The 25,145-nt window shown below is 38.3% G+C and overlaps 1 protein-coding gene across 6 annotated transcripts in view; it reads left to right on the forward strand.

The window, feature by feature from the left end:
* The window catches only part of KIF21B (kinesin family member 21B), a 71,181-nt gene that overhangs the window by 32,455 nt on the left and 13,581 nt on the right, over positions 1-25,145 (forward strand). For 3 of the 6 annotated variants that reach the window (XM_087929688.1, XM_087929686.1, XM_087929684.1), the window contains exons 5-28: positions 704-838; positions 1,174-1,341; positions 3,552-3,667; positions 4,540-4,735; positions 7,121-7,310; positions 8,223-8,286; positions 9,350-9,571; positions 10,852-10,927; positions 12,202-12,316; positions 13,257-13,448; positions 14,447-14,646; positions 15,083-15,190; positions 16,404-16,472; positions 17,099-17,331; positions 17,722-17,869; positions 17,976-18,170; positions 18,642-18,743; positions 19,161-19,326; positions 19,771-19,831; positions 20,161-20,218; positions 20,798-21,003; positions 22,381-22,455; positions 22,615-22,728; positions 23,979-24,017. In XM_087929688.1, coding sequence (XP_087785814.1) covers positions 704-838; positions 1,174-1,341; positions 3,552-3,667; positions 4,540-4,735; positions 7,121-7,310; positions 8,223-8,286; positions 9,350-9,571; positions 10,852-10,927; positions 12,202-12,316; positions 13,257-13,448; positions 14,447-14,646; positions 15,083-15,190; positions 16,404-16,472; positions 17,099-17,331; positions 17,722-17,869; positions 17,976-18,170; positions 18,642-18,743; positions 19,161-19,326; positions 19,771-19,831; positions 20,161-20,218; positions 20,798-21,003; positions 22,381-22,455; positions 22,615-22,728; positions 23,979-24,017 — 3,248 coding nt within the window. The remainder of the gene's footprint in view (positions 1-703; positions 839-1,173; positions 1,342-3,551; positions 3,668-4,539; positions 4,736-7,120; positions 7,311-8,222; positions 8,287-9,349; positions 9,572-10,851; positions 10,928-12,201; positions 12,317-13,256; positions 13,449-14,446; positions 14,647-15,082; positions 15,191-16,403; positions 16,473-17,098; positions 17,332-17,721; positions 17,870-17,975; positions 18,171-18,641; positions 18,744-19,160; positions 19,327-19,770; positions 19,832-20,160; positions 20,219-20,797; positions 21,004-22,380; positions 22,456-22,614; positions 22,729-23,978; positions 24,018-25,145) is intronic. The other 3 variants (XM_026716879.2, XM_087929685.1, XM_087929687.1) reach the window with 2 other exon arrangements.

Below are 25,145 nucleotides of genomic sequence, written 5' to 3' on the forward strand. Positions count from 1 at the left end.
TCTTTTCACATCTTAATGAGATAGTGACTTCATGTTTATTTGTGGTTCGGATGGCCCAGGGAAAGAAACTATTTGTTAGTCTAATGGTGTGGGATTTTATTGACCTAAAACTCCATCCAGATGGCAGCAGGTCAAAAAGATAATTGCCAGGGTGCGAGGGGTCTTCTATAATGGCCTTGATTCTGCTTTGGCAGCGGGTCCTGGCTAAATCTTCCAGGGAGGGCAGAGGGCAACCAATGATCTTTTGAGCTGTGTTTATCACCCTCTGTACAGTTTTCCTGTCCTCAGCTGTGGAGCCTGCATACCACACACCCAGACAATATGTCAGAGTGCTCTCCACAGAGGCTTTATAGAAAGCCAGCAACAGCTTCTTATACAGATTCTTCTTCCTGAGAACCTGCAGGAAGTGCAGCCGCTGCTGAGCCTTCTTCACTATGGCCTTGGTGTTAGGGGACCAGGAGTTATCAGCTGAAATATGGATGCCAAGGAATCTGATCGTAGGGACAGTTTCCACTCATTCTCCGTTGATGATGAGTGGGGCGTGGTCCTGTCCATGTCTCCTGAAGTCCATAATCAGTTCTTTGGTTTTATGGACATTATTTAAGCAAGATGGAATAGTATTTTTCCTTTACACGTGTGTGTGTGTGTGTGTGTGTATGGGGCTTGCACCTGGTCTGACAGTATATCCTTTATCCCATTGCAGCTGATCCAGTGCCTGAAACAGGGAGCTCTCTCCCGAACCACAGCCAGCACCCAGATGAATGTCCAAAGTTCCCGCTCCCATGCTATCTTTACAATCTACCTTTGCCAAATGCGTGTCTGCTCTCCTGTACACTTGGTAAGGCCATAAGGAGGGGGTAAGCTAGATCAGACAGGATCGTGTCTCTTGCCCCTTTGCTATCAAATGGACAGGATGGAATTTTTGGTGGCAGAGATGTAGTGTAAGAATTAGAGATGCAGCAAGAACTTTGAGTGGAAGTAGTGATGGAGAGCTTGGGAGTTTGAATCAGCCTCATTATCTCAGAAGAGAAAGTGCTGGCTTCTCATGCCAGCAGCAAGTTAATTTTTCATTTTGGGTTTTATCACAATATAACTATAATTGATATTTTATGTGGTACAGGTACTAGCAAATTATATCATGTAACCTAATTCTGGGACTTGTTCTTACTACAGGTGAATGGAGACACAAACAGTCTTCTGGATGGATCCCAGCCTACTAGTGAATATGAGACCCGAACCGCCAAATTCCACTTTGTTGATCTGGCTGGCTCAGAGAGATTGAAACGAACTGGGGCCACAGGCGAGAGAGCTAAAGAAGGCATCTCTATCAATTGTGGTTTGGTATGGTGGATTGCTTTTAAGACTGAATTTTGGTTGTAGTTTAATGATGTTTTATTTTATTATTTTCTGTGGTGAATCTCTATTGGTGAGTTGTGTTTGCTCCCTTGAGCATTTTTGCTTGGATAGAATGGTGGGATATAAACAACAAATGGGTGGTGAGGAAGATAGGCCCAGGGGTGGGATTCTACCAGTTCGCACCTATTTGCAAGAACCGGTTGTTAAACATTCTAAGCAGTTCAGAGAACCGGTTGTTAGAAGAAATTACTGGCCTCATCCTGTAAGGAAGGCAGGAAGGAAACATTCTGGTGTTGCTTACAGAAACTGCCTTTCTGTTAACCCTTATTACATTCTTGGCAGGACTAGACTTCCTGTCTCTGGAAGTTTTTTCCCCCTCCTTTGCTGGTACTTTGTGTGGAGTGACCCTTCAAAGTTACTGTGGCACTGAAAAAAGTGTCTTATGACCATTTTTCACACTTACGACTGCTGCAGCATCCCCACAGTCATGAGAGGCCAGGCGAGGAGATGTGTGCCTCGATGTGAGTGATATTGAGTTGGCCATGCCCAGCCAATAACATGACCACCAAGCCATGTCCACCTAGTCACATGACCACCAAACCATGCCCACCAACTAAGCCACGCCCACAGAACCAGTTGTTAAAAAATTTGAATCCCACCCTTGGATAGGCCCCTTAATATTCAGTCCAGCGTCTTGTGATTCAGGGCACTCTCTTGCACAGCCACAAACTTTGCTCCACAGACTCTCACAACCATTTTGAAAAGAACCCTCTTTACAGTCCTCTCAGAATATAACGAACACTAGAAATGCTCACTAGTGCTCGATCCAGTGGGCAAAAAATTAGCACAAACATGTTCAGCCAGCACCCTGCCTCTCATTCTTACTTCATTCTGAGTTATTAAAAAAAAAAAACAGGAAAGAGGGCAAAGAGCAAAGTGGCACATATTCTTAATCGCTGAAATACTGAGGAGTCATTTCAAGTTATTGGCTATATGGAGGGAAGAGTCAAGGAGCTAGGATGAGGTTGCCCACTCCTAAACTCTGAAGTCTATGGTATGAAGCTAATATTGCAGTAACTCGTTTTACCCTCTAGATGAGCCAGAAACCAATCAGCTATGCTGCTTAAACAAGACTCTGGAGCATGATTGTGCAGGCATTGAAACTATTCAAGAGTGGTGTAAAGTTTTCATGTGGAAGTTCCCTCAGTAGTTTAAGGTCCTCCACAAAAATGAGTTTGGACGTATTGATTAGGAATTGAGCTGTTGATAACATGCAGGTTTCACAAAAGGGAATTACCTATGTAATGTATTATGTATTGCTTCTGGAGGGCAGAGTCCCATTTACTGGAATAGCTGCAAAAGAATAATTTGGTCTTTTCAAAAATATGAAAGTTTGACTAATTTCTGTTATCAATCAGTAGCTTTGACATTTAGTTAAAGGGCTGCATCATGCATTTCTTTTTCATGTCAAATCCTAACACAGCTGCAGGGTATATTTTAAAATATAAAATATGAATGTGACATTTGAAACAGGCATCATATAATATACTTGTTGCAATTTTTTGTGATGTATATATATAGCATCAAGCAGTATTATTTGACCATGACCTTGTAAGTTAGGTGTTATCTTGCAAAACAGTGAAAGAATTAAATAACAAAAGGGAAATGGCACATAAAAGATTAAAGTAGTAATGCTCAGGATCCTTCTGGAGGTAAAAGAATCAAGAAGAAAACCAGAAGTCCACTGGAAGTCATATGTAAAACATAAATATTTGACCAATTTTTTTGAGCCATGTTTTTTACCAAATACAGTTTCCCTATAATTGTGAGGATTGGGGATTTTTAATTAGAAGAGAATCTTTGAATTGATATGTGTTTCATAAATAAAAAGGTGGCTTTATGTAGTTCAATGAAGGTGGGTAACTAGTCTAGCTGCCTTTTTTAAAAAAAATTCATATATCACATTCCTGTAATGGAAAAATGATGTCATTTTATCAGTCTGATCTTCCTTTAAGTGGGGAGAATCCACTTCCCAGCCAATGTGTGTTTTTATCTAATAAGCAGGGAATGGAAGGAGGACAATAGTCTGGAGTTCTGATGATTATCTGAGAAAAATTTATGGAGTAACAGTTCCAAAATAAAGGCAATAGGAAACGAAGGCAATTTAATTACTGACTTTTCTATTTTTCTGACAGCTAGCATTAGGAAACGTCATCAGTGCCCTTGGGGATCAGAGCAAGAAAGCATTGCACGTGCCCTACCGAGATTCAAAATTGACCCGGCTTCTCCAAGATTCACTTGGTGGAAATAGGTAAATGGAAATAAATATTATTAGAGCACCTTATGCCAGATCAGAAGTCCACATAAGCATTGATATGGGGTTGCTGCCGTTGAGAATTTCTGGTAAAAAGACTGCTCATGTATGGCCACAGAAGTCAGGAAGAGGTCACCAGAGGTGTTTGAAAGAATGAATCCAAATTTTGGCAACAGAATCTTCTCACAACAAATTTTTGTAATCTATAAATAGTCCTTGACTCACTCAAAGCTACAATGGCACTGAAAAAAACTGACTTAGGACAGTTTTCACACTTATGGCCCTTGCAATATCCTCATGGTCAAGTAATCAACATTAAGATGTTTAGTAAGTGATTCATATTTATGACAGTTGCAGTATCTTGGGGTCATGTGATCACCTTTTAACAAGCAAAGTCGATGGGGAAATCAGATTCACTTAACAACCATTATTACTAAGTTAACAACTGCGGTGATTCACTTAACAAGTGTGGCAAGAAATGTCATAAAATGGGGTAAAACTCATTTAACAACACTCTTGCTTAGCAACATAAATTTTGAGCTTAATTGTGGTCATATGTCAAAGACTACCTTGGATCTGAAATCCCCTGCTTCGTATTCATTATTAAGCAGATGGTTTAATAATTCACCGATAATCTAGAAGAACTATGTCTTTCAGAATTATGTGGGGTCCTTACATGTAGATCTTCATCCTATATATATAGTTTGGAGTATATGCTTGTTGAGCTGCATTCCCAGATAAACATGTTTGAAAGAAGTCAATATTAAAAATGCTTTGACAAATTGCTTTGTTATTCCTATTTGGGCACAACTGACACTACAGTGAAGGGGTTTGGTTTTTTTGAGTCTTTCTATTCTCCTTTTTTATAGCCAAACTGTGATGATTGCCTGTGTGAGTCCTTCAGATCGGGATTTTATGGAGACCCTGAATACCCTTAAATATGCCAACCGTGCTCGCAACATCAAGAACAAAGTGGTGGTGAATCAGGATAAGACCAGCCAGCAGATCAGTGCCCTGAGAGCTGAAATTGCTCGTCTCCAGATGGAACTTATGGAATATAAGGCAGTAAGTAGAAGCCATGAGCAACTGCTTGTTACTTGGAAATTAGTGTTTATTCCTAAATCAAATACAGACTTCTATATTAGAAATATTTCTGGTGATTTCAGTATGCTTTTGAGTCTTCGATGTTTTATATAATCCTACTTAAATACTGCTTCGAAAAACCCCAAGCCAATTTTTATATGAGCTCTGTTTCACTCTTTTTTTAGCACTTCCCCTTCTGCAATGGAATAGTTATATGTGAACAGTCAGAAGTGTTTCTAACCTCTCTTCAAAATGTATATATTGATGACCTATAATGCAACTAGTGAACCCAGAAATAGCCAGAGTTGACTTCATTTCTCTCCCCGCTCCTCTTTTTAAGAGATCTCAGGGTGAAATACTGAGAGGAGTATTTGTGAGGAGTGAAACTTACATGTGGCCTAATTGGAGTACATTTCCCTCTTGGTGTAAATAGATAAGTCAAGGGCATGGTTCATGGAGGAAGATAATGTTTGAAGTTCAGGATTAGAATATCCCCTGGCCAATAAGAGCAGAGCTGAAAGTACATTCCAAATTTTCTCACCTGCTAAACAATCTCTCTGCTCTCTCCAAATATTTTCATGGAATTGGGAATTTAAAAGATGGGACTTAAAAGGCTACTTCTGTATTTTCACTAAATATGTGAATATTCAAAAGTGTACTAATGTATTCCTCCAAACTCATTGACTGTGTTTGCACATAATACTTAAGATTTTTTTAACCATGTTGATCAAGTCTTTTTTGCCAATGAATCATTGCTAAATCCAAACCAGATTGTATTATGCCATTGTGTTGTTTGTGAACTAGGTCACTGAATATCCTGCGTTCCTAGTGAATTGCTAACTGTAACAATGAAGGAATTGTATCAGCTCTGCTCTGCCATGTAACTAAGAAGTGGGCTTTATGAAGTGTCAGAGGAGAGCTTTGCTTTGATTGAGGTTCAAATAATAAAGCACCCTTTTGATGTATCTCCAAGAAGTGAAACGAAGCCCCACTTGTAGCCTCTGCACATTGCTTCTAAGTTTTATCATCTTGGTGACTTCACTGGCCTTAAATCTTTTCTGCACACTTGCATGCACCAAAGATATTTCTGCAGAGCAAAGGAGAGCAGCCCAAGGCTGTTGGTTGGAGGTTTAGCTAACTTTTTCACATCAAAATAACACTTCAAAACAGAAATGTTTTTGAGTTGAGGCAGCTTCACAATGTCTGTTCTTCAGTTTACCAGATCTAGCTATTTAGAAAGATAGTGCAGGTAGTCCTCGACTTAAGACCACAATTGAGTCCAACATTTCTGTTGCTAAGTGAGACATTTTGCCCCATTTTACAACATTTCTTGTCACAGTTGTTAAATTGTTAAGTGAATCACAGCAGTTGTTACATGGTTATTAAGTTAATCTGGCTTCCCCATTGACTTGACTTGTCAAAAAGTTACTGTCAACTAAAAATATTTCTTTGGTTTTTTTAGTTGCCAGCAGAAAGAGAGTGGGGAAAGTAGTGTATTCCTTAAATGTTTCAGATAATTGCTAGGCAGCCAAAGCTGTTGGCATGCAAGATTATTACTGGAGAGCATGATTGATGACTCTTGGCTATGGATGTGTCCCATTGGAGAATATACATCCAGGCGGTGGGGGGAAGACCAGGTCAAGGGTGAAATGAATGATGTGTCTTAGAGTCGGCTGCACCCAGGTAATGCCGACTTGGTCACTCCTAATCATTTTTTTTTACTCTGTGTGATGTGGCTACAGACTTATGATTTGAATTGGGTTGGTTTGATGGAGCCTTGACAGTTACAAAGGCTAATCACATGACACTGGGATACTGTAACCATCATAAATATGAATCAGTTGCCAACCATCTGAATTTTGATCACATGATCAGAGGGATCTTGCAATGGTCCTAAGTGTCAAAAATAGTCCTAAGTCACTTTTTTCAGTGCCATTGTAACTTTGATCAGTCACTAAATAAATTGTTGTAACTTGAGGACTACCTGTAAAAACAAATATATTCTGAGTTACAGTCAACGATTACCCTGTTTTTCAAGTTCTGGAAAACGCTTATGATGCCTATATGTAGATTTATTTCTGTTGTATTTTGTTTTAATGTTATGTATATAATCTCCTGTGCAGAATTCATAATCAAAAACCTAAAAATACAAAAGAGACATACATCTTGTCTACTACTTCTATAATCTATTGTCTGTTCAAAAGGATATATATGAAAGGCACCCCTACTTCAACGTGCATGAGAATAAATACCTCAGTACCAGAATATGATATAGTTTTGCTCTATAACTTCTACTCTCACAGAATAACCAACTGACAGCTTTTTGTTCATTTCAACCTTCCTCACTGTTTTCTCCCCACCTCAAAGGGTAAGCGTGTTATTGGAGAAGATGGCTCTGAAGGCTACAGTGATCTGTACCAGGAGAACGCCATGTTGCAGAAGGAAAACACCACTTTACGTATGCGGGTGAAAGCCATGCAGGAGGCCATTGATGCAATCAACATCCGTGTCACCCACTTGATGAGCCAGGAAGCCAACCTGATTCTTGCCAAGGCAGGTGAGACTGTGAGAGCCAGCTCAAAACCCAGCATAGAGTGAACTCTGTAGATTTCTTCAGTAACAGTGGAACCTTTGAATTTACAGAGTTCCTTCACTAAGGAACAGATTACATGTGACATCACTTATATATTGAGACAAATATGCTTAATCTGGGTTCATTGCTTTTGGAATAACAGCTACTTCAGAAGCATTTATTTATTCAGTTTATAGAGCTACATACACAACCTGAAATTCAGGGCAGAGTACACAATTAAAAACAACAAATAACAGTCATCAAGGAATAAAATATAATAAAACATGCTAGAGGAAGCCCAGATAACATAAATAATCAAAAAAGACTCATAAAACTCCTCCCCCTCCCCTCTACTCCTCCATCATCATCATCATCTGGGTATTCAGAGTTAGAAGGCAGACTGACAGCCCAAAGAAGCAAGAACAATATGTAGAGTTACTTCTGAATAATTCCATTTTTTGTTGTTCGCCTACAATAGAGATACGTGGTCTGACAAAGAGATCCCCCTCTTTCTTTCTTTTTTTGCCTCTCCCAAATGCTGTTACTACAAAACAAACTAACAAAAACTGTGGAACATATTTGTTAGGTAGAGAATCAACCCAATTTTACCTACAAAAACCTGATGACGGATTCTGATTGGGTGAAATTCTGGATTGAAGGGAGCCTCACTAGTATTTTTCCTCCATATTAAAATAAGTTAACTAAATGATTATTGTTATATATTTGATTTTAGGATCATTGCCTATACGTAGCATTCCTAGTAATCAAGAAGATTAATTACATTTTCTTAGGATATTTTTACCTAGCCTTTTCTCTTAACTGGATTACTTCAGTTTTAAAAGTTGTTTTTGTTATTGTAGTTGATGTTTTTTTTTTCTTATTTGTACATTTTTCCAGGTGATGGTAATGAGGCTATTGGTGCTCTGATACAGAACTACATCAGGGAAATTGAAGATCTCAGGTAAATAGAAGCTTTTTCATTTATGTTCAGGTTTTTTTGGTGGGTGAGTGGGAGCTAGAAGCCATATTCAGATTTGGGAGAGGAAAAGTTCTGGTATAGAAGAAAAGTTAAAACACATAGAAATTAGTAATTTCTCAGAAGTTACAGACAGTGTAGATTAAAATGCCTAAGAATTTCTTCACACTACACAAAGTTTATAGTCTGAGTTTTACATTTGTTTTGGTGGTACCCAAAATGGTACCAGCACAAAAAAGCAGCTGGTTGTACATGCCCCAAAGAGGCAGCAAGGACAGCAGGCATAAATGCAGGAACATACAATTGGAACAGCCATAATTTCATAAACTCACAATAACCAGATTTCAGCGTCATCCAGGCATGCAGGTGCAAGAAAGGCAGAACTACTACATTTGTATAGAAGGATATAGATGGAGTAAGACAATGCAAAATAAATGTTTAACATTGACAGTTCCTATAAATATACATCTAGCACAAAGGCACAATTGCCAATTTTTTAACTGATAGATAAGATTAAATCTTCCCCATTTGCAGAACTCCAAAAGTTTAAATTTTCGGGTGCCTGAGGTAATGTTGTAGGACATCTTGAAACTTGTATTTACACTTGAAAACGTTGTACAGAAAAAAGGATTCATGCTACATTTTGATCACTGCTGAATTCTTACGAGAGATAATTCGTTGATGTTTGAATCAATCCTTGATATCATTAGACAATTTATGCAATGCAGCCTGTTTTCTATGATCTTGAGAATCTGAGTAGGATGAACTTTTAATATTTATTTTATACTTTTATTTTTTTTATTTTTGAGTTTTCTGCTATATAAATAAATTTATGGAGGGGCATATTTTGGATCATATGTAATATAGTAATCTTTTGAACTTAGAATATCAGGAAATTATGTCATTAAAATAAGGTATTAATTGTGTTCTTTCATGCTTCTTGGGCGAATAAATTATCCCTACCAGAGAACTTCAAAGAATTTTGTATCTAATTAGGTAGATGATGTGGTTTTGTGTGTGTGTGTGTCTACGTGTGTCTCCTTTGTAGGACAAAACTCTTAGAGAGTGAAGCTATGAATGAATCACTACGCCGCAATCTAAACCGGGTTTCAACCAGGCTGCCCTATTCCCTGGGCTTATCACCAGGGATTGGATTGGGAGATTCACGTTCCCCTGCGCCCTCGGTGGAAGCTGAAGCCACTGACGTTCTACAGTGGGCCAAGCAAGATGTTGAGAGGCTGAAGAAGGAGACAAAACTGCGAAGAAAAAGGTACACCATATTTCCCATTTCATAAGTGCCACACTCTTTATAACAGTGCCTAGGGATGGTTCATCCACTCTCTCTCCGTCCTTCCTATTCTGTACCAATTCTTGCATCTCAGCAACCATTATTGAAGACTGCAACTACCCAGAGTCACCAATGTATGAGTTGGGTGGCTATATAAATGTATTAAATAAAAAAAAATGCAATCAGAGGAATGAATGTGGTGGTGTAGCGGTTAAAAGGACTGGGATAGAGTCTGTGAGCTATAATTCCTCCTTGGGCATGACTAAACAGGGTAACTTTAGGTCTGTCACTCTCAGCCCTAGAAATAAGACAACAGCAAACTACCTCAGAAAATCTTGCCAAGAAAGCTATGTGGATTTATCCAGGCAATTGCCAGAAGTTAAGACTAACTTGGACATACATGGACATGGACTGCATGGACATACAGACACACAAATCAGTGATGCAGCAAAGAAAATTGCTGGAGATCCCTGCTTTGGGACGTATTTCAATTAAAATGATAAAATGTAGGGCCATGGTGACTGGCAGGATTTCTTATTCTGGGTCCTGAATTGTGTATTTATAAGGGTTTGAGCTATCTATCATTTATTCCTCCTTAGTATAAGAAAGCAGTGATGGAAAAAAAATCAAACAGAGTTTTGATACCACATTTTTTTCTGTTTCTTAGTTCCCTAGATTTAGCAATTTAAATGCTAATTTATTAATCAAATAGATTTGAATCTCTAATTAAAACATTATAGGTTGTGTTTCAGCTGGCTGAAGAACTTTTACTGAAGTTCAGTGTGTTCTGCAACAAGAAATAAATAAATAACACCATTGTGCCCTATGGCATCACTCCCATGTAATTATGCATACATTGTACTCATGCTTAAATCAGGTTACCTTATAACTTAGGTATTGTTGTGTATCTTGTCATTCTACTTGTCTCACTTGTCATCACTCTTGTAATGAGCTTCTGCTGTTATTGCTAGACTGGTATATGTAGTATAAAGACCATAAGTACGTATGAGTCTGTCTTGCTGAAGGCTTTGTGAAGGTATTGTCAAGTAAAGGGACTTGGCCAAGATCTATAAAAAGATTAATATTTAGACTGTCCTGTTGGTGTTTTTCATTATTGATATAAATGAAAGCAATGTTCTTTTGATAATAATGATATCAACTCTGATGGTGGATCTTCTGCCTTTTAGGCTGAAATCTTAAAATAAAAGAAATGGCCTAAAAATAAAACAAGCACTGACATAGCATTCACTTCTCTTTGATAGCCCAGAGAAAGAAGGATTTAAAAAGCGTTTAAGGTTGCAGCAGGGAAACGAGGCAGATGAGAATGAGGCAGAAGAGGTAAGAGGCTTTCCTTCTCCTGTGTGTGTGTAACTTCTGTGGTCTTTTACTCACCCATCCATAGGGCTCCATTTACTGCAGAGGCTTGATAAAGAGGATAAGAGCACTTTCCCAACCATAGAGTGCAAGTTCAGGTTGGACTAAAAGGGCTTCCAAGTAATTTTTGCCATTAAATTTAACCTCTGCTTTCGGAATCTCCTGACGTAAGCAATTCCCAGCTAATTTTTTTTAGCTTCAGAATGCAATATCTTGTCTCATCTCCAAGAATTGGGTGCTTTTTTTTTAATGCCCATTAGCATGTGAAGTAGAATAGTCAGGCCGCAATGTAAACTTAGAAAGGTACACAGTTAGAGAAAGGCCTGATCCAGATCTGATAAGGTCCTGTATAAAGCCCATTAGAAGGCATATGCTGTGGTGCTAGGCACAGCCAAGAAGCAGGGGACTTGCTAGCAATCAATAGCTGATATAGTATGAATTACAAAACAAAATAAGGAATTGTGATTTAAGAATTCTGTCCTCATTTAGCAAACCAAAGAATGAGTTACAGCTGAAATATCACAATTCTTAAAATAAAGAATTAAAACAAAAGAATGAATTATTAAAATTAACATTTGAGTCAGCTTATACAAAATAGGAATTTTAAAAACCTGAGTTGTACTAAATGGGTTCATAATCACTACAGGCAAATCTCAGTAGGGTTGCAGGTATAAACAGAAAGAAACAGCCTCTCAAAAAGCCTAGATCTAAGCTGTATAGGTTTTAAACATAGCATCCACCACTTCGTATTTTGTCCAGAAATGAATTTGAAGCCAATGTAGAGCTTTGGACACCAAGCTTTCTCAATATCCATTCTGATTCAATTTTCTCATCATCCATAGTTTGGATTCTTAGTATTTGCTGATCCTTTCAGTGGAAGAATATGGTTAAAATTAAGAGGGAAGTTGTTATTTATAGGGGATAACATCTCTCTAATCCGAAAGCCTCTAGATATATCTCAATTCAACTTTAATAATTCTAAACCTTGTCTATATGTTGAAATCTCAGCACATCTAGGAAAATATTGGCTGAGAGAAGACTGTCTTAATCATTGCAAAATTCACCCTACCAAACTACCACCAAGGCAGTTCCCACTAGAGAAAAACAAGCAAAAAAAAAATTGACAACAGTAAATCAAATCCAAATAGAAATTGGGAGGGGTTAATATTGTGATATATATTGTAAGGAATAGTATTGCAACTCATTTATTTTTTATCATGGTTTTCCTCCTATTGAAGGAGGAAAGGGATGAAAGTGGCTGTGAGGAAGAAGGTGGCCAGGATGAAGAAGATGAAGAAGATTCAGGGAGTGAAGAAAGCCTGGTGGATTCTGATTCAGATGTCGAAGAAAAGGGTAAATATCATGCAGTAAATATTGAATGATTTCACAGTGTGTAATGCCATCACTGTAATGATTAAAATATGAGAACCATCATATCAGAATAGATTAAAAATTCCATTTTGTCCAGCAACTGTTTCCACATTGGCCAATCACTGGACCAAATGAAAATCTCAGAAGTAAATGAATTTATTTCTGTAGCAAAATAATTTTCCTATTTATATATATTAACAACAGTTAGATAAATGTTTCCTGATTCCAGGTAAATGCATAACAGCATATTAGTTTCAGGTACATACGAGTCTTTTGTTAGGATTGATCAGTGTGCATAGGCCATAGGTCATTTTAAGTATTGTCGTATTTTTTCCCAATTACTTTGGGAACACATTATACAACCTTGAACATGTTAGTAGGATGGTGGAAGCTGTTATCTAAAACACTGGGTGGAAAAGGCCGTGTTAAGTTTATTAAGAGGCCTTATGCGTTCTGTCTTAAAAGAAGGCTGTAGTGAATTGAGTTCTGACCATCTTCAAAATATAGTTACAACTCTTGGTTTTTGAAGGTAGCACAAGGCAATAGCTAATGCGTTGGATGTTCATAAGGTAGGTGGCGTAATTTAAATAAATAAATAGGCAGCCACACATGATTGAAATTTTTAAAAAAGTCATGAGAACTTCTCCAAGCAAAACAAGTTCAAAATACCAGCAATTTTTCTCTTTTTATGAAAATGAGATGGGCAAGACCTAAATATGATAGATAGATAGATAGATAGATAGATAGATAGATAGATAGATAGATAGATAGATAGATAGATAGATAGATAGATAGATTGATTCGTGTAACATGCATATTGATGGAGAAAATATGACTTTAATCAGAAGATTGCCTGGGGTGCAAGATCATGGCAGGTTTTATGGTAACATTTATTTGTATCTTTTTATTCCGATTTATTTAGCAGCAAATTTCCAAGCTGATCTGGCTGACTTGACCTGTGAGATTGAGATCAAACAGAAATTAATTGATGAACTGGAGAACAGCCAACGGCGCCTACAAACCTTGAAGCATCAGTATGAGGAAAAGTTGATATTGCTGCAGAACAAGATCCGTGACACCCAGCAGGAGAGAGACAGGGTGCTGCAGAATCTCAGTAAGGGCTTACTGGTTGGGGAAAATTGGGTTTTTATAGGTTGATCGGTGAATCTGCTTGCATTGTTCTGGTATTGAAAGGCTTTTTATCTGAATGCACAATCAAAGCTATGGTTTGAATGCACAAGAACTATCTGAATCTCAAACTTGAGTAAATTTTTGATTAGATTTACACTTTATGTCACATCATGATTTGTTTTAATTGCAGCGATGTGGTTTGTCCATAATCTTAATTCCCGTAAATTGTTGCTGAGAAATCACAATAACTAGGTATGCACAACATGCTAACTCATGATTTGCAATGTGTCACTCAAAGCTTACTCTCAAAATGATCAAATGTTATGTAGCCAGATGAGAGAACACCAGAAAGATAAGTTTAAGTTTTATATCTGTCTAAACCCCATCTCCTTCAAAATATATGCTTTTTGTTTCCTGTCTATTATTAGGTTTTAATGATTGAAAGCTGATCTATATATTCAGAAACTCTATTATAACTACTGCACTACTATACGTTCCCAGGAATGTGCCATTTCAGAATATGATGAAGGTTGCATGAATTGAATGCTTCCCCAAGTAAGGCTTGGGAGATGACCTCAATTCCTTGTATTAGCGTGATAATTACTGCTTTAGTGGTTTGGGAGAAAAAGTCAGTCATAAAGTGCCTTGTTGCTCTCTGAATAGGTACGTTCCTGGGAAGTATTCTTGTATTCTTCCTGAACTGTGATTCTGATTCCTATGGTTTGGGGAGACTGTAGGATTTAATTTAGTTACTAGTTATATACTTTAGTTGTGTAAGAAGAGTGTCAGGAATGTAATGCTTTTTGGGTCCTCAAATATGGTTGCAGTAGTTTAGATCTGTTTGAAAAAACCTCCCTAGGTTTGTCTTAATTTGTATTATGTTTCGATTCCATTACTGCCTTCTCAGAAACTGCTCCAAGCACAGTCCCTTGATATGAGGTTTTTTTTTCCTTTTGCTTTGTTTTTTTTTCCTCTTCTCAGGTAGTATGGAATGCTATACAGAAGAGAAGGCTAACAAAATTAAAGCAGATTATGAGAAACGTTTAAGGGAGATGAATCGTGACCTGCAGAAGTTGCAGGCTGCCCAGAAGGAGCACGCTCGCCTTCTCAAGAACCAGTCTCGATATGAACGAGAGCTGAAGAAGCTGCAGGCAGAAGTAGCAGAGATGAAGAAAGCAAAGGTAATTCAGACGTGCCTTTTTGTGTTTGAGAGAGAGTCTGTTTGTGTGTTTCCCTCATGACTATACTGGACATAGGCCAGAGTCAAAGAGTATAATGTTGAACAATATAAATGGCAAAACATGATCTCTCTCTGTCTCTCTTTTTTATCCATGCTTTTATATGGAGAATCTTGCATCATTTTTATTTTCTGAATGGTTCAGTGAGGTTCAATCAGGCCAACAGTTAGTAACTTGTTATCAGCTGTTTATTTTGCTGTTCCAGCAGACATTTGTCATCTCGGTACAAACCACACACCTACCTTGACAGTATCTTGGCCCTATATCGATACCAATTCAGACTATTTGTATTCTCTAGTTAGTTACATTTGTTGTTTTGCCAAGACTGTCTTCTTCATTATCAGTATTAATTGAGTTGAGGTATGACTGTTATTTATAGGTAGCACTAATGAAACAAATGCGTGAAGAGCAACAAAGACGGCGAATGATGGAGACCAAGCGGAACCGGGAGATTGCCCAGTTGAAGAAAGAGCAACGTAGGCAAGAGGTGAACAAGAACATTTTTCCCCCTATTCTCCAACCTTTCCAGCTTTGGGACCTTTTTTAGTAGAGTTGGTCAAAGATGTGATATGGGTGGAAGAGAGAGAGGAGAATGAATTGAAAGGGAAGTTCTGATTTGATGTCTGTCTGAATTTATTAGGCCCTACAACTTTGACTGTACTACATTGATGTAGATATTGAAGATATAGGCAGAAGATCCATAAGTATTGGAGGCTTATGTAGAATTAACATAGTGCTGCTTCTCCTCCTTTATACATTCCATAAGTAGTTTAAGTTATGTGCATACATAAAGCTGTGTTTCCATAATATCTACATCAGTAAATTATTCCATAGAAATATATCTCTACACTATATGTAGTCATTCAGAAAGGGGCCATTGTAGAAGATGAAGCCTAAATAAATTATGGTTATATTTTACATAATTTTATATTAGAATATATCACAATTAACAATGGAAAAGTGAGGTGTAAACTTAAAAATTATACAATATTATAAACAAAAATATTGGTTTAACATCCAATATGGAATTGGAATCTAATGAGAATCCTGAACTTTTGATTTTGATATTTTCTGCTGAAGGACCCAATACAATCCACAATGTAACATTTTAAGCATGTTTAAATATTTTAACCACTTTTAAAAATGAACAAGAAAGAAAACAAAGCAATTCCAAATGCTCCATTAAAAAAATCCATACTGTCTTGGATAGCTTTCCCCTCTCCAGATGGTCTACCATACAACAGCTGAATAAGAGTAGGGAGTTAAACTTCAGGGATTTTATTTTATTTTTATTTTTTTGGAGCTGGGGTTTCAATTAGAGGAACTCCTGACAGCCTTAGAAAATAATTGCTAGAAGAGGCACTGATATTCCCAACAGTGCTACAAGAGTAAGATTAGATCTTAAGGAAAAAATGCGATGAAAGTTTGAAACCAGAGTTTTCCCATTTTATAATCCATGGTTTCTGTAGGCTGTATATAAATTTTATCTATTAATTCTTGATCAATAATCATGTTGTTACTTTCTATCCATAAATCCCATTGGACTGCAACAGGAAGCATTTGGACAATCCTAACGGACATATATTAAGATATTCTTAAGAGCTTTATCAGAGCAATCAGTGAAGCATCCTAAGGAAAGTTGATTTCCTGGATGCTCCATTGTGGGATGTTATCAATATTTTTTCTCATTGTTCTTGCAGTATCAAATCCGAACTCTGGAATCTCAGAAGCGACAGCAGGAGATCGTCTTGCGCAGGAAAACCCAAGAGGTGAGGTGCAGGCTTAGGATGCACAAGGATAGCAAATGATAAATCTCTGCTTTTTAAAAAAAAGTCCTTGCCAGTCTGCAACTTTGGAAATGTCTCCTTGTACTTGGATAATATGTGTGGGTTCCTTGAGTGGGGTTTGTTGGACCAATCACACACAGCCATTGAAACTGAAATCTCAGGTAACGAATCAAGGAAAATGCTTATGAATCACGGGAACTCTGCATAGAGTGCGAGAGCGAGACCCCAAATGTACCTTTTGAGCATGTAAATGTATTAAACGGAATTACAGTTTTTGTTTATCCAGACAAATCTGTAATTTCTGAGCACATCACTTGATTAGTGAAGTTGCTAAATTGGGTTTTAGCTTAGATAATTTGAGCTTGATTATTATAGATAATGTCTGGCATTTTGCATCATTTTGCAATGTATCTCAAAAACCTTGTTACTTGGGAAAAAATTCTTCCCTGAATTTAGCTGCCTTTGTCCTGATCCATTTCCCTTCCAGTTTGGGGCTATTATTGGAGATCGCTGGAATCACTTTTGATTCTTCTCCTGAAACTGATGCCTGAACCTATTTTCATATTTCTATTTGTCAGGACTTTTTTCTTCTTCTTCTGGCTTTCCAGGTCTCCGCTTTGCGTCGTCTAGCCAAACCTATGACTGATAGGGTAGCTGGGAGGATTAACCAGAAACAAACCATGGGAGAGCCCGGTGCTGAAGTCTCCACCAGCACTATCACCTCCTTAGAGCCAGAATCAGGTTCTCGTTCTGTCTCTAGCATTGTACGCCAGTGGAATAGAAAAACCAATGCTTTGCTGGGAGATTCTCCTTCTTCCTCAAACGGAACTCGGACAATCAGGTCAGATACTGTGTTAATTCTTTGGTTATATTTCAAGCTATTCAAGGGATCTGTCAGAAAGTGCACGCTTGTGTGTGTATTATATGTGGGTATCAGTGAACATATTGATATTTTTCAAGTCCAAGTTTGCCTCCTGGAGCTTTGGCTTTTCCTGATAGCACTTAGCAATAGCACTTAGACTTATATACTGCTTTACAGTGCTTTACAGCCCTCTCTAAGAGGTTTACAGAGTCAGCACATTGCCTCCAAAATATGATAGTTTCCTTATTGGTAACATTAAGAATGGTTTCCCACCCTCTGCTTCAAAACTACTTGGAGTAGCGTGGCTGAGAATTTAGCATAACGGTAGGATTGTGCTGCTCACCTCTTGCTTGTGATCTCCCTCTGTAGGAAAAGATTCCCAAAGAAAGGTGCAAATCAGACTTTTAATAAGACAGCCCGCCTGAAGTGGCAGTCTCTGGAACGCCGTGTCTTTGATATTGTCATGCAGAGAATGACTGTCATCAATCTGGAATCAGATATGGAGCGCCTTATCAAGGTGACAAGGGGGGTGGCTCAGAAGGGTGGATAGAAGGCAAGGCTTGTGGGCAGTTTGTTGCAGAACAGTGGCCTAGCAGAATGACTGAATTATTTCTTTCTTTCAGAAACGTGAGGAGTTGTCATTGATGCAGGAGGGCCTACTAGGAAAGAGGGGGAAACTACAGGCTGAGAACCCAGAAGAACAGAAGGGATTGCAGGAATTGAATGAGGAGATTGAAGTGTTGGCTGCCAATCTTGACTACATAAATGACAGTATTTCTGACTGCCAGGCCACCATTATGCAGATTGAAGAGACCAAGGTGTGTCCCATTTCCATCTGAGGCAAGGGATTTGGGAGGGGGGGATTCCATAGTTTAGGTACAAGCCAGAGATTAATTTGAGCCTGAAAGCCGGACTCCTTGTTCTTAGAAAGAACAGAGACTAAGGAATTACTGTGTTTTACAATCCTTATGAAATCCTTGAGAGAATTGGAAAAGTCCTGGAATTTTTCTCTTTTTCAGTGTGGAATTACATCTTTATCAGTCTGATAATTTATTTACATTAAAGCATTAGTACTCTAGAAGAATTCTCTTGTAGAAAAAACAGGGAGAAGGCTCTAGTAGTCCACGGTGGGTTCACTTGATGAATGAATAATTGAAATTGGCTACTCATGCACAACATTACTGAGAGGGTATCAAGGCCAGTAAAACCAATATTTGGACAGTGAAACAATGTTCTATCCCCAGACTTTCTCATTCTATTGCTTCTCCCTATGGGTCTCTTCTTACTAGGAAGAATTGGATTCTACAGATACCTCTGTGGTGATTAGCTCCTGCTCTTTGGCTGAAGCACGACTTTTATTGGACAATTTTCTCAAAGCATCCATAGACAAGGTAAGTCAAAGTTAAGAATGCCTGCTAGCAATTGATAAGTATAGCTAATCTAGTAGCAAATGTAATTGGTTACAATGTTAATCTGATCTATCTATGGAATTCTTGGAAAAATGCATTTAGAATGAAGTAAGATTTTTAATATTTTGAAATATATTTGCAGTGAAACTCTTTTTAGTCCTTGTGCTTTATCCAAACACTTTAATAAGTAGAATAAAGCTCTGACTGAATATTATGTTTACAGTTTTCTGGTTGTGTCCCAGAACCCGTTTCAAGATGCAGAATCCCATTGCAATAATAATAATAATAATAATAATAATAATAATAATAATAAAAAAAAAACATAGCCATCTTTATGGCTGAGAATAGAGCTTGCGGAGAGATCAAGTTCTTATCTAATTTTCCAATCTCTGAAAATAGAGCCTGCAGGTTGCCCAGAAGGAAGCTCAGATCCGCTTACTGGAGGGACGTCTGAGACAAACAGATGTGACTGGCTCCTCTCAGAACCATCATATTCTGGATGCCCTACGAGAAAAAGCAGAATCCCACCCTGAATTACAGGCACTCATTCACAATGTGCAGCAAGGTCTGTTTGGTTATTCCCCTATCCGCAGTGCTCTTCTATAGCCACACTCCTATAAAACTTTCTTGTTGTGTGACAAAAGGACTATTTTGTGGACAATCACTACATAACAAAGAGTTGAAATAGCCAGGCTGTTAATGTGATGAGTACAACCATGAACTGAACATTTAAACTTACCTCTGAATTAGTCAGTTCGTGTGGCAAGACTCGTTTTAAGTTGAAAGTGTGTTTGTTCTGGGTTCATGCTTGTGGTCCTTTTGCTTCTGTAAATTGGAGATGAGTGTTTTTTTGCCAAGTTGCTCACTTTAAAAAATTTAAAGCCAACCTTCTTGTGTCCTTTGGATATACTCTAGAGACATTTTCCTAGATAAGTTTCTGATACAGAAGCAGTGCTTATGTCTGTGTGCTGATGAATATGATCCAAATGTTGCTTTCTTTTCTACATAGAAAATGGCTATGCCAGCACTGATGAGGAAATCTCAGAATTCAGTTTGGCTTCAGAGGGAAGGTGAGTATCCTCAGAGAAAGCAAGAGGCAAATGTGTGTGTGTGTGTGTGTGTAAAAAACTTTTTTTTTTAACCCTGTGTGGTTTTAAAAAATGGGAGAAATGGAAATTATTTTTGTTGACCATTGAACCAGCTCACAGTCATCAAGGAATCCCTATGCTCTATTTTTTATACAAAAAAATCCAATTCAGCATGGACTGCTTGTGTCAGGAATAAATCAGAGTCTGAGTGTTGCACTTAGAGGAATCTCTTCAGGGTTGGTCTCACTTGGATTCTCAATAGGTTCCTATAAAAATTGCATGTACCAAAGATCTCTTTCTGTGTCCTGCAGCTTTTCCCAGTCTTTCTTCATGAAAGGTTCTGCTAGTCAGGATGACTTCAAGTGCAGGGTAAGTTGAAAGCTGCATTTGGCCAATGTGGCTATAGGTGTTTTGTGTCTTTGTAAACATCTGATTGCTCTTCAATTAAACAGAGAATAGTTTGTGTGACATATTAAAATATACCTGTCCCACCAAGCATTCAAGGCCTAATAGCCAGGTATATGCTTTCTTTTTTAATTAGATATTAGTTGGTAAGCCTACTGTTCATTTATGTTTAGTTGATGGACTTTCTGTGTTTGGGAATTTTACTGTTTTTTAAATTGTGAACCACTCAAGAGTCATTAGTTTGGGATGGTACATAAATCATAATTAGTACTAAATATCTATCGTTATCTATTTGTAGGTCCCTTTCCTTTATTGTCTTTAGACCAAAATTCCTTGAGTGTCTTTGTATCTCTTGACTCTCATTGCATCCTTCCACAAAATTTAGGATGATCATTATGGATATCTCTTACTTGAATTCAAATCTAAATCTTGGGCTACATTTTATCAACCAATAGGAATTGTTACAAATTCAGCAGGGAATAATGCCTGAGTAGCTGATTAACACTCCTTTTTTGACTTGATTATTTTGGGACTTTGTTTTAGGGAGAGCCTAAACTGTCTGGTCAGATGAAAGCTGTATCTGCGGAGTGCCTAGGACCCACACTGGACATCTCCACTAAGAACATCACCAAGTCATTAGCGTCTCTCATGGAAATCAAAGAGGACAGTGTTGGATTCTCTATCCATGATCCTTATTATAAGGAAAAAGTCTCCCGTACCATCAGCCTGCCTATCCGAGGGAGCACATTGTAAGTCCTGGTTATAGCGATAGTAATAATACTTAGACTTATATACCGCTTGATAGTGTTTACAACCCTCTCCAAGCGGTTTACAGAGCCATCATATTGCCCCCAACAATCTGGATTCTCATTTTACCAACGCCAGAAGGATGGAAGGCTGAGTCAACCTTGACCTGGTCAGGATCGAAGTCCTGGCAGTGGAATGCCAGAGCCTGCAACACTGCATTCTAACCACTGCACCACCATGGTTCTTATAGAGGCAGCGATATAGAGCCAATGACCTCTTGCATGTTGAGAAGTGGAGATGCTACTGGATTGAAAATTTGGAGCCCAATACTTCAGCATTCTTTTGTGTAAATCAATACTGCATATGAGTCATCCTTTTAGCAAACCAAAATTTGGTTTTCTTGATGGTAGTAATTAGTGAGCCAGAGAAATAACCAGGCAAGGGGAAGGGAATGATCTGAGTATTGAGTTCAGGCCAGAATCACCTTTTTGTTGACTGCAAACTACAGAAATTTTAACAATAACATAGAAGTCTTCAGTTCATTAGATGCCATCATTTTAATGAAATCACCTCAAAATTCTTTTCATAATCCTTAGTCAGCTAGCAGCTTCACCTGATACTGGTTCAAAATATAGAGTGTCCTTTTTTTAAAAAAAATTTTTTTATTAAGTTTTCAAATTTTAAAAACATAAAAAATATAGAGTGTCCGAATGAGAAAGTAGGAGCTTTGCTTTGGCTTTGATTACAAAAAAGTGCTTCAGAGAGCATCTCACAATCCCTACCTGCAAGGCTTCAAAGCAGCCACAGTTTTCCTTTCAAGTAGCAGCCACAGGATGTTGGGAAAAGATGCAACTGCTTTAAAAGAGTTGCAGACACATGCTTTGTTCATGCCCCATATGCTCTGAAAGCCCATTTTGAGAGTCAGAACTGAAGAACTGTGCAGTCTGAGCAGGAACCATTTCCTGCAGGATGTGGCGGCTGAACATTTAGAAAGCTTAGTTTATACAAATGACGTAACCTATATTAGTCTCCATCAGTTATGAATTGGCAAGGATAAGTAATAGGTACTAAAATAAATATAAATGTTTCTGCACATTTGAGGGATCTTGCAAACATGGAAGGTACTTGAAATTGAATTACCCAGTCTATTTCATTTCCTTGACATTTGTTTTTACAGTGTTTTAAGAGATTCTATGCTCCCATGTGCTCCCTCATCAAAACCTTTGCATCTGCAAGAAGATTATGTACATCCAGTCTATCCTCCCTGACACTAGGAACGTTTTGAAGCAAATGATTCCCCAGGCGTTTAACACTTCATTCATTTCAATAAGAGAATTTTGCAAATAATATTTTCTATTGGTTTTTTCCCCCCTCTCTAGCCCTCGACAGTCCCGAGGTGCAGACACTTCACCCCTTACAAGGAGGAAGTCATACGACAGGGGCCAGTCAATCAGGTAAGGGCATAAGAAGGGCCCCCTCAATATCTTTTATTTTCCTTGTCATCCAGTTGACTTGCTTGGTGGAAGAGCATCTGAAAGTGGTGAGCGATGATTTGCAAGGAGCAAACCAGCCTCCAATCAGCGTAAATCATCACATCTTTCTTTCTTGCCTAGAAATCCAGATGTTGGATTCACTCCTCCCTCATCCCCTCCCAGCAGACCACGCAATGACCGCAATGTCTTCTCTCGGCTCACTAGCAACCAGAGCCAGGGCTCTGCATTAGACAAGTAAGATTATGAGATTTGGAGGAGCTTCATTTCCCAACGATAAAGAGAAGAATTTATGGTTATAGCTGCTGGCACTAAAAAAAAAGTTTCTCCTAATTTTCCATTTTACCCAATACTGAAAACCATTAGTTTTTTTGCTTTTGGGTTGTTGTTTTGGTTTGGTTTTTGAGGGGGAACCTGAAGATATGTCATTCCATTTGCGCTGGAGTTAGCTCTCTGCTTCAGCAATCAGGACATTTAACAGCAACCAGACAAGGTTTCCCTGGAACTTCCCCAAATATGTAAGAAACCTAAATAGCTGTTATACCATTTTCCTACCCAGGACCAGCATCTAATTTTATACATTCCATAATGTCTCCAATGCTAAATGATGGCTGCATTTCTTCAGTGTATTTAGATGGTTGCTAGGAAGCATGAAATCTCTTTCCAATCCTGTCTGCAGCCTCCCAGAGCCACGAATCTCATTTTCCAAACTCTGCACATGAATATTGAGAGGATTCAAGTTTATTTTTTCAATATAGGTTTGAGTCGTGCTGATCTTCCAATTAGCTCTGTTAATTAGCTCTGTTAACAGGGCAAGATCTCACAACAGAGTTTCGTATGCTTTTAGCTTTTCAAATACTGGCCTATGTACTCTTGAGATCAGGGTGGAGGGAGAGAGGAATTGTAGCACCAAAAAACTGGTGATGTTTCATTAGTATTTTAAACTAATTTGACCAGCATAGATCAACTTCAGCCTAAATGGCTATTGCAGTTTCAAATAAAAATAAAAGCAATACAAGAAACATAATTGGCAGCCATTTGTAGAGGGAATTTGACACCACAGTGATCACGTCCTCGTGAGGAAGTACGGAAGTCACAATAGACTTTGCTCGGAGGTTGACCGCTAGGTGTTACCCACAAACCTTGGTAGATAGCACTGTATGTGTGGTGCCTTTATCCTCAGAAGAGCCACATATGTGCAATAATTTAACATCATTAGAGTTTTCATTTCCTTTTTCCTAAAGCCAGTTTCACTTTGCGTATAATATCAAGGGTTTGGTGAGTGAGAAAATACCTATTCAAATGGCAGGTGGTTTCTGCTCATGCTCCTTCTGCTCCTGAGCCCTGTCTGTCTGCCGCCTGCTGTCTTTTTTATCCGCCCTGCTAGCTTGGATGCAATAACAAACTTCCCCTTTCTGACTTTATACTGCTGCTTTTCTTTCTCCTGGTTTTAATCACCCATAATCCTGCTAATTTTCTATCCCTAGGTCTGATGACAGTGATTCCTCTATCTCGGAGGTGTTGAGGTATAAAACTTACTGTTTATTATATAACTCCTGTGGCCTCTTTCTTCCCCTCCCATTCTATTTTCTCTTCCTGCATTTAAAACCTGCATGTCACCAGACCCTGACGTAGTATTTCTTACCTTCTTCCGTTTCTACTTTCTGAGTGCTAAATATATCTCCATCTGACTAAAGAATGTTTCAGGCCCATTTCCTGTGACTTGGAATAGTCTTTGACTTACGACCACAATTGAGCCTAAAATTTCTGCTAAATGGGACTTCATTAAGTGAATGTTGCTCCCATTTTATGACTTTTCTTGCCACAGTTGTTAAGTGAATCACTGCAGGTGTTAGGTTAGCAACACGGTTGTTGGATGAATCTGGCTTCTCCATTGACTTTGCCGATCAGAAGGTTGCAAAATGTGTTTACCTGGGACATTGCAACAGTCATAAATATGAGTCAGTTGCCAACCATCTGAATTTTGATCGTAGGGCCATCAGGAAGCTGCAATGGTTGTATGTGTGAAAAACGGTAATAAGTTACTTTTTTCAATGCCATTGTAACTTTGAACAGGAACTAAATGAACTGTTGTAAGTCGAGGACTACCTGTAACATGATTTCTTCCAAATTTGTCCTCCTTATATGTGTTGAAAATCACCAGCCAGCAGTGGGTTAAAATTCCATCCTGTCTGGAAGTCCTAGTTAAACCACCAGCACGTGTCTGAAGCTTTCAGTCTTTTTTGCCCCCAAAGCCTTTTGGTTCTGCTGAGTTGACAGGCTCTCCTTCTATTGTTGAGTCAGCTGACAATATCAATATAAAAGTTGTTATCTTCTTTGTTGATCGTTATCCAACCTCCGCTTATTTCTGTTCTGCAGAACAGAAGGCAGTGCAGTCACCAAACTTCCCTCCAAAACAATGGGTGACAAACTCCATAGCAGTTTGAGTAAAAGACTGAAAGTTTCAAATATCCTTTCTAAGAATACACTTTCTGGCCTTTTCTCCTGCCTTAGTTTAACTGCTTTGTAACTATTGCTGCTTCCACCTACTTTCACAGGATTCTTCATTTGGAATCCTCTCATTAACCCAAGCCTAGATAGGGCTTGGAAACATTTATTACCCTCATGGCGTATTTGGGGGAAATGAAAAGATT

This window comes from Pseudonaja textilis, chromosome 3 (assembly GCF_049901715.1).
Source record: "Pseudonaja textilis isolate UNSWEBS1 chromosome 3, rPseTex1.2, whole genome shotgun sequence".
Lineage (NCBI taxonomy): Eukaryota > Metazoa > Chordata > Lepidosauria > Squamata > Elapidae > Pseudonaja > Pseudonaja textilis.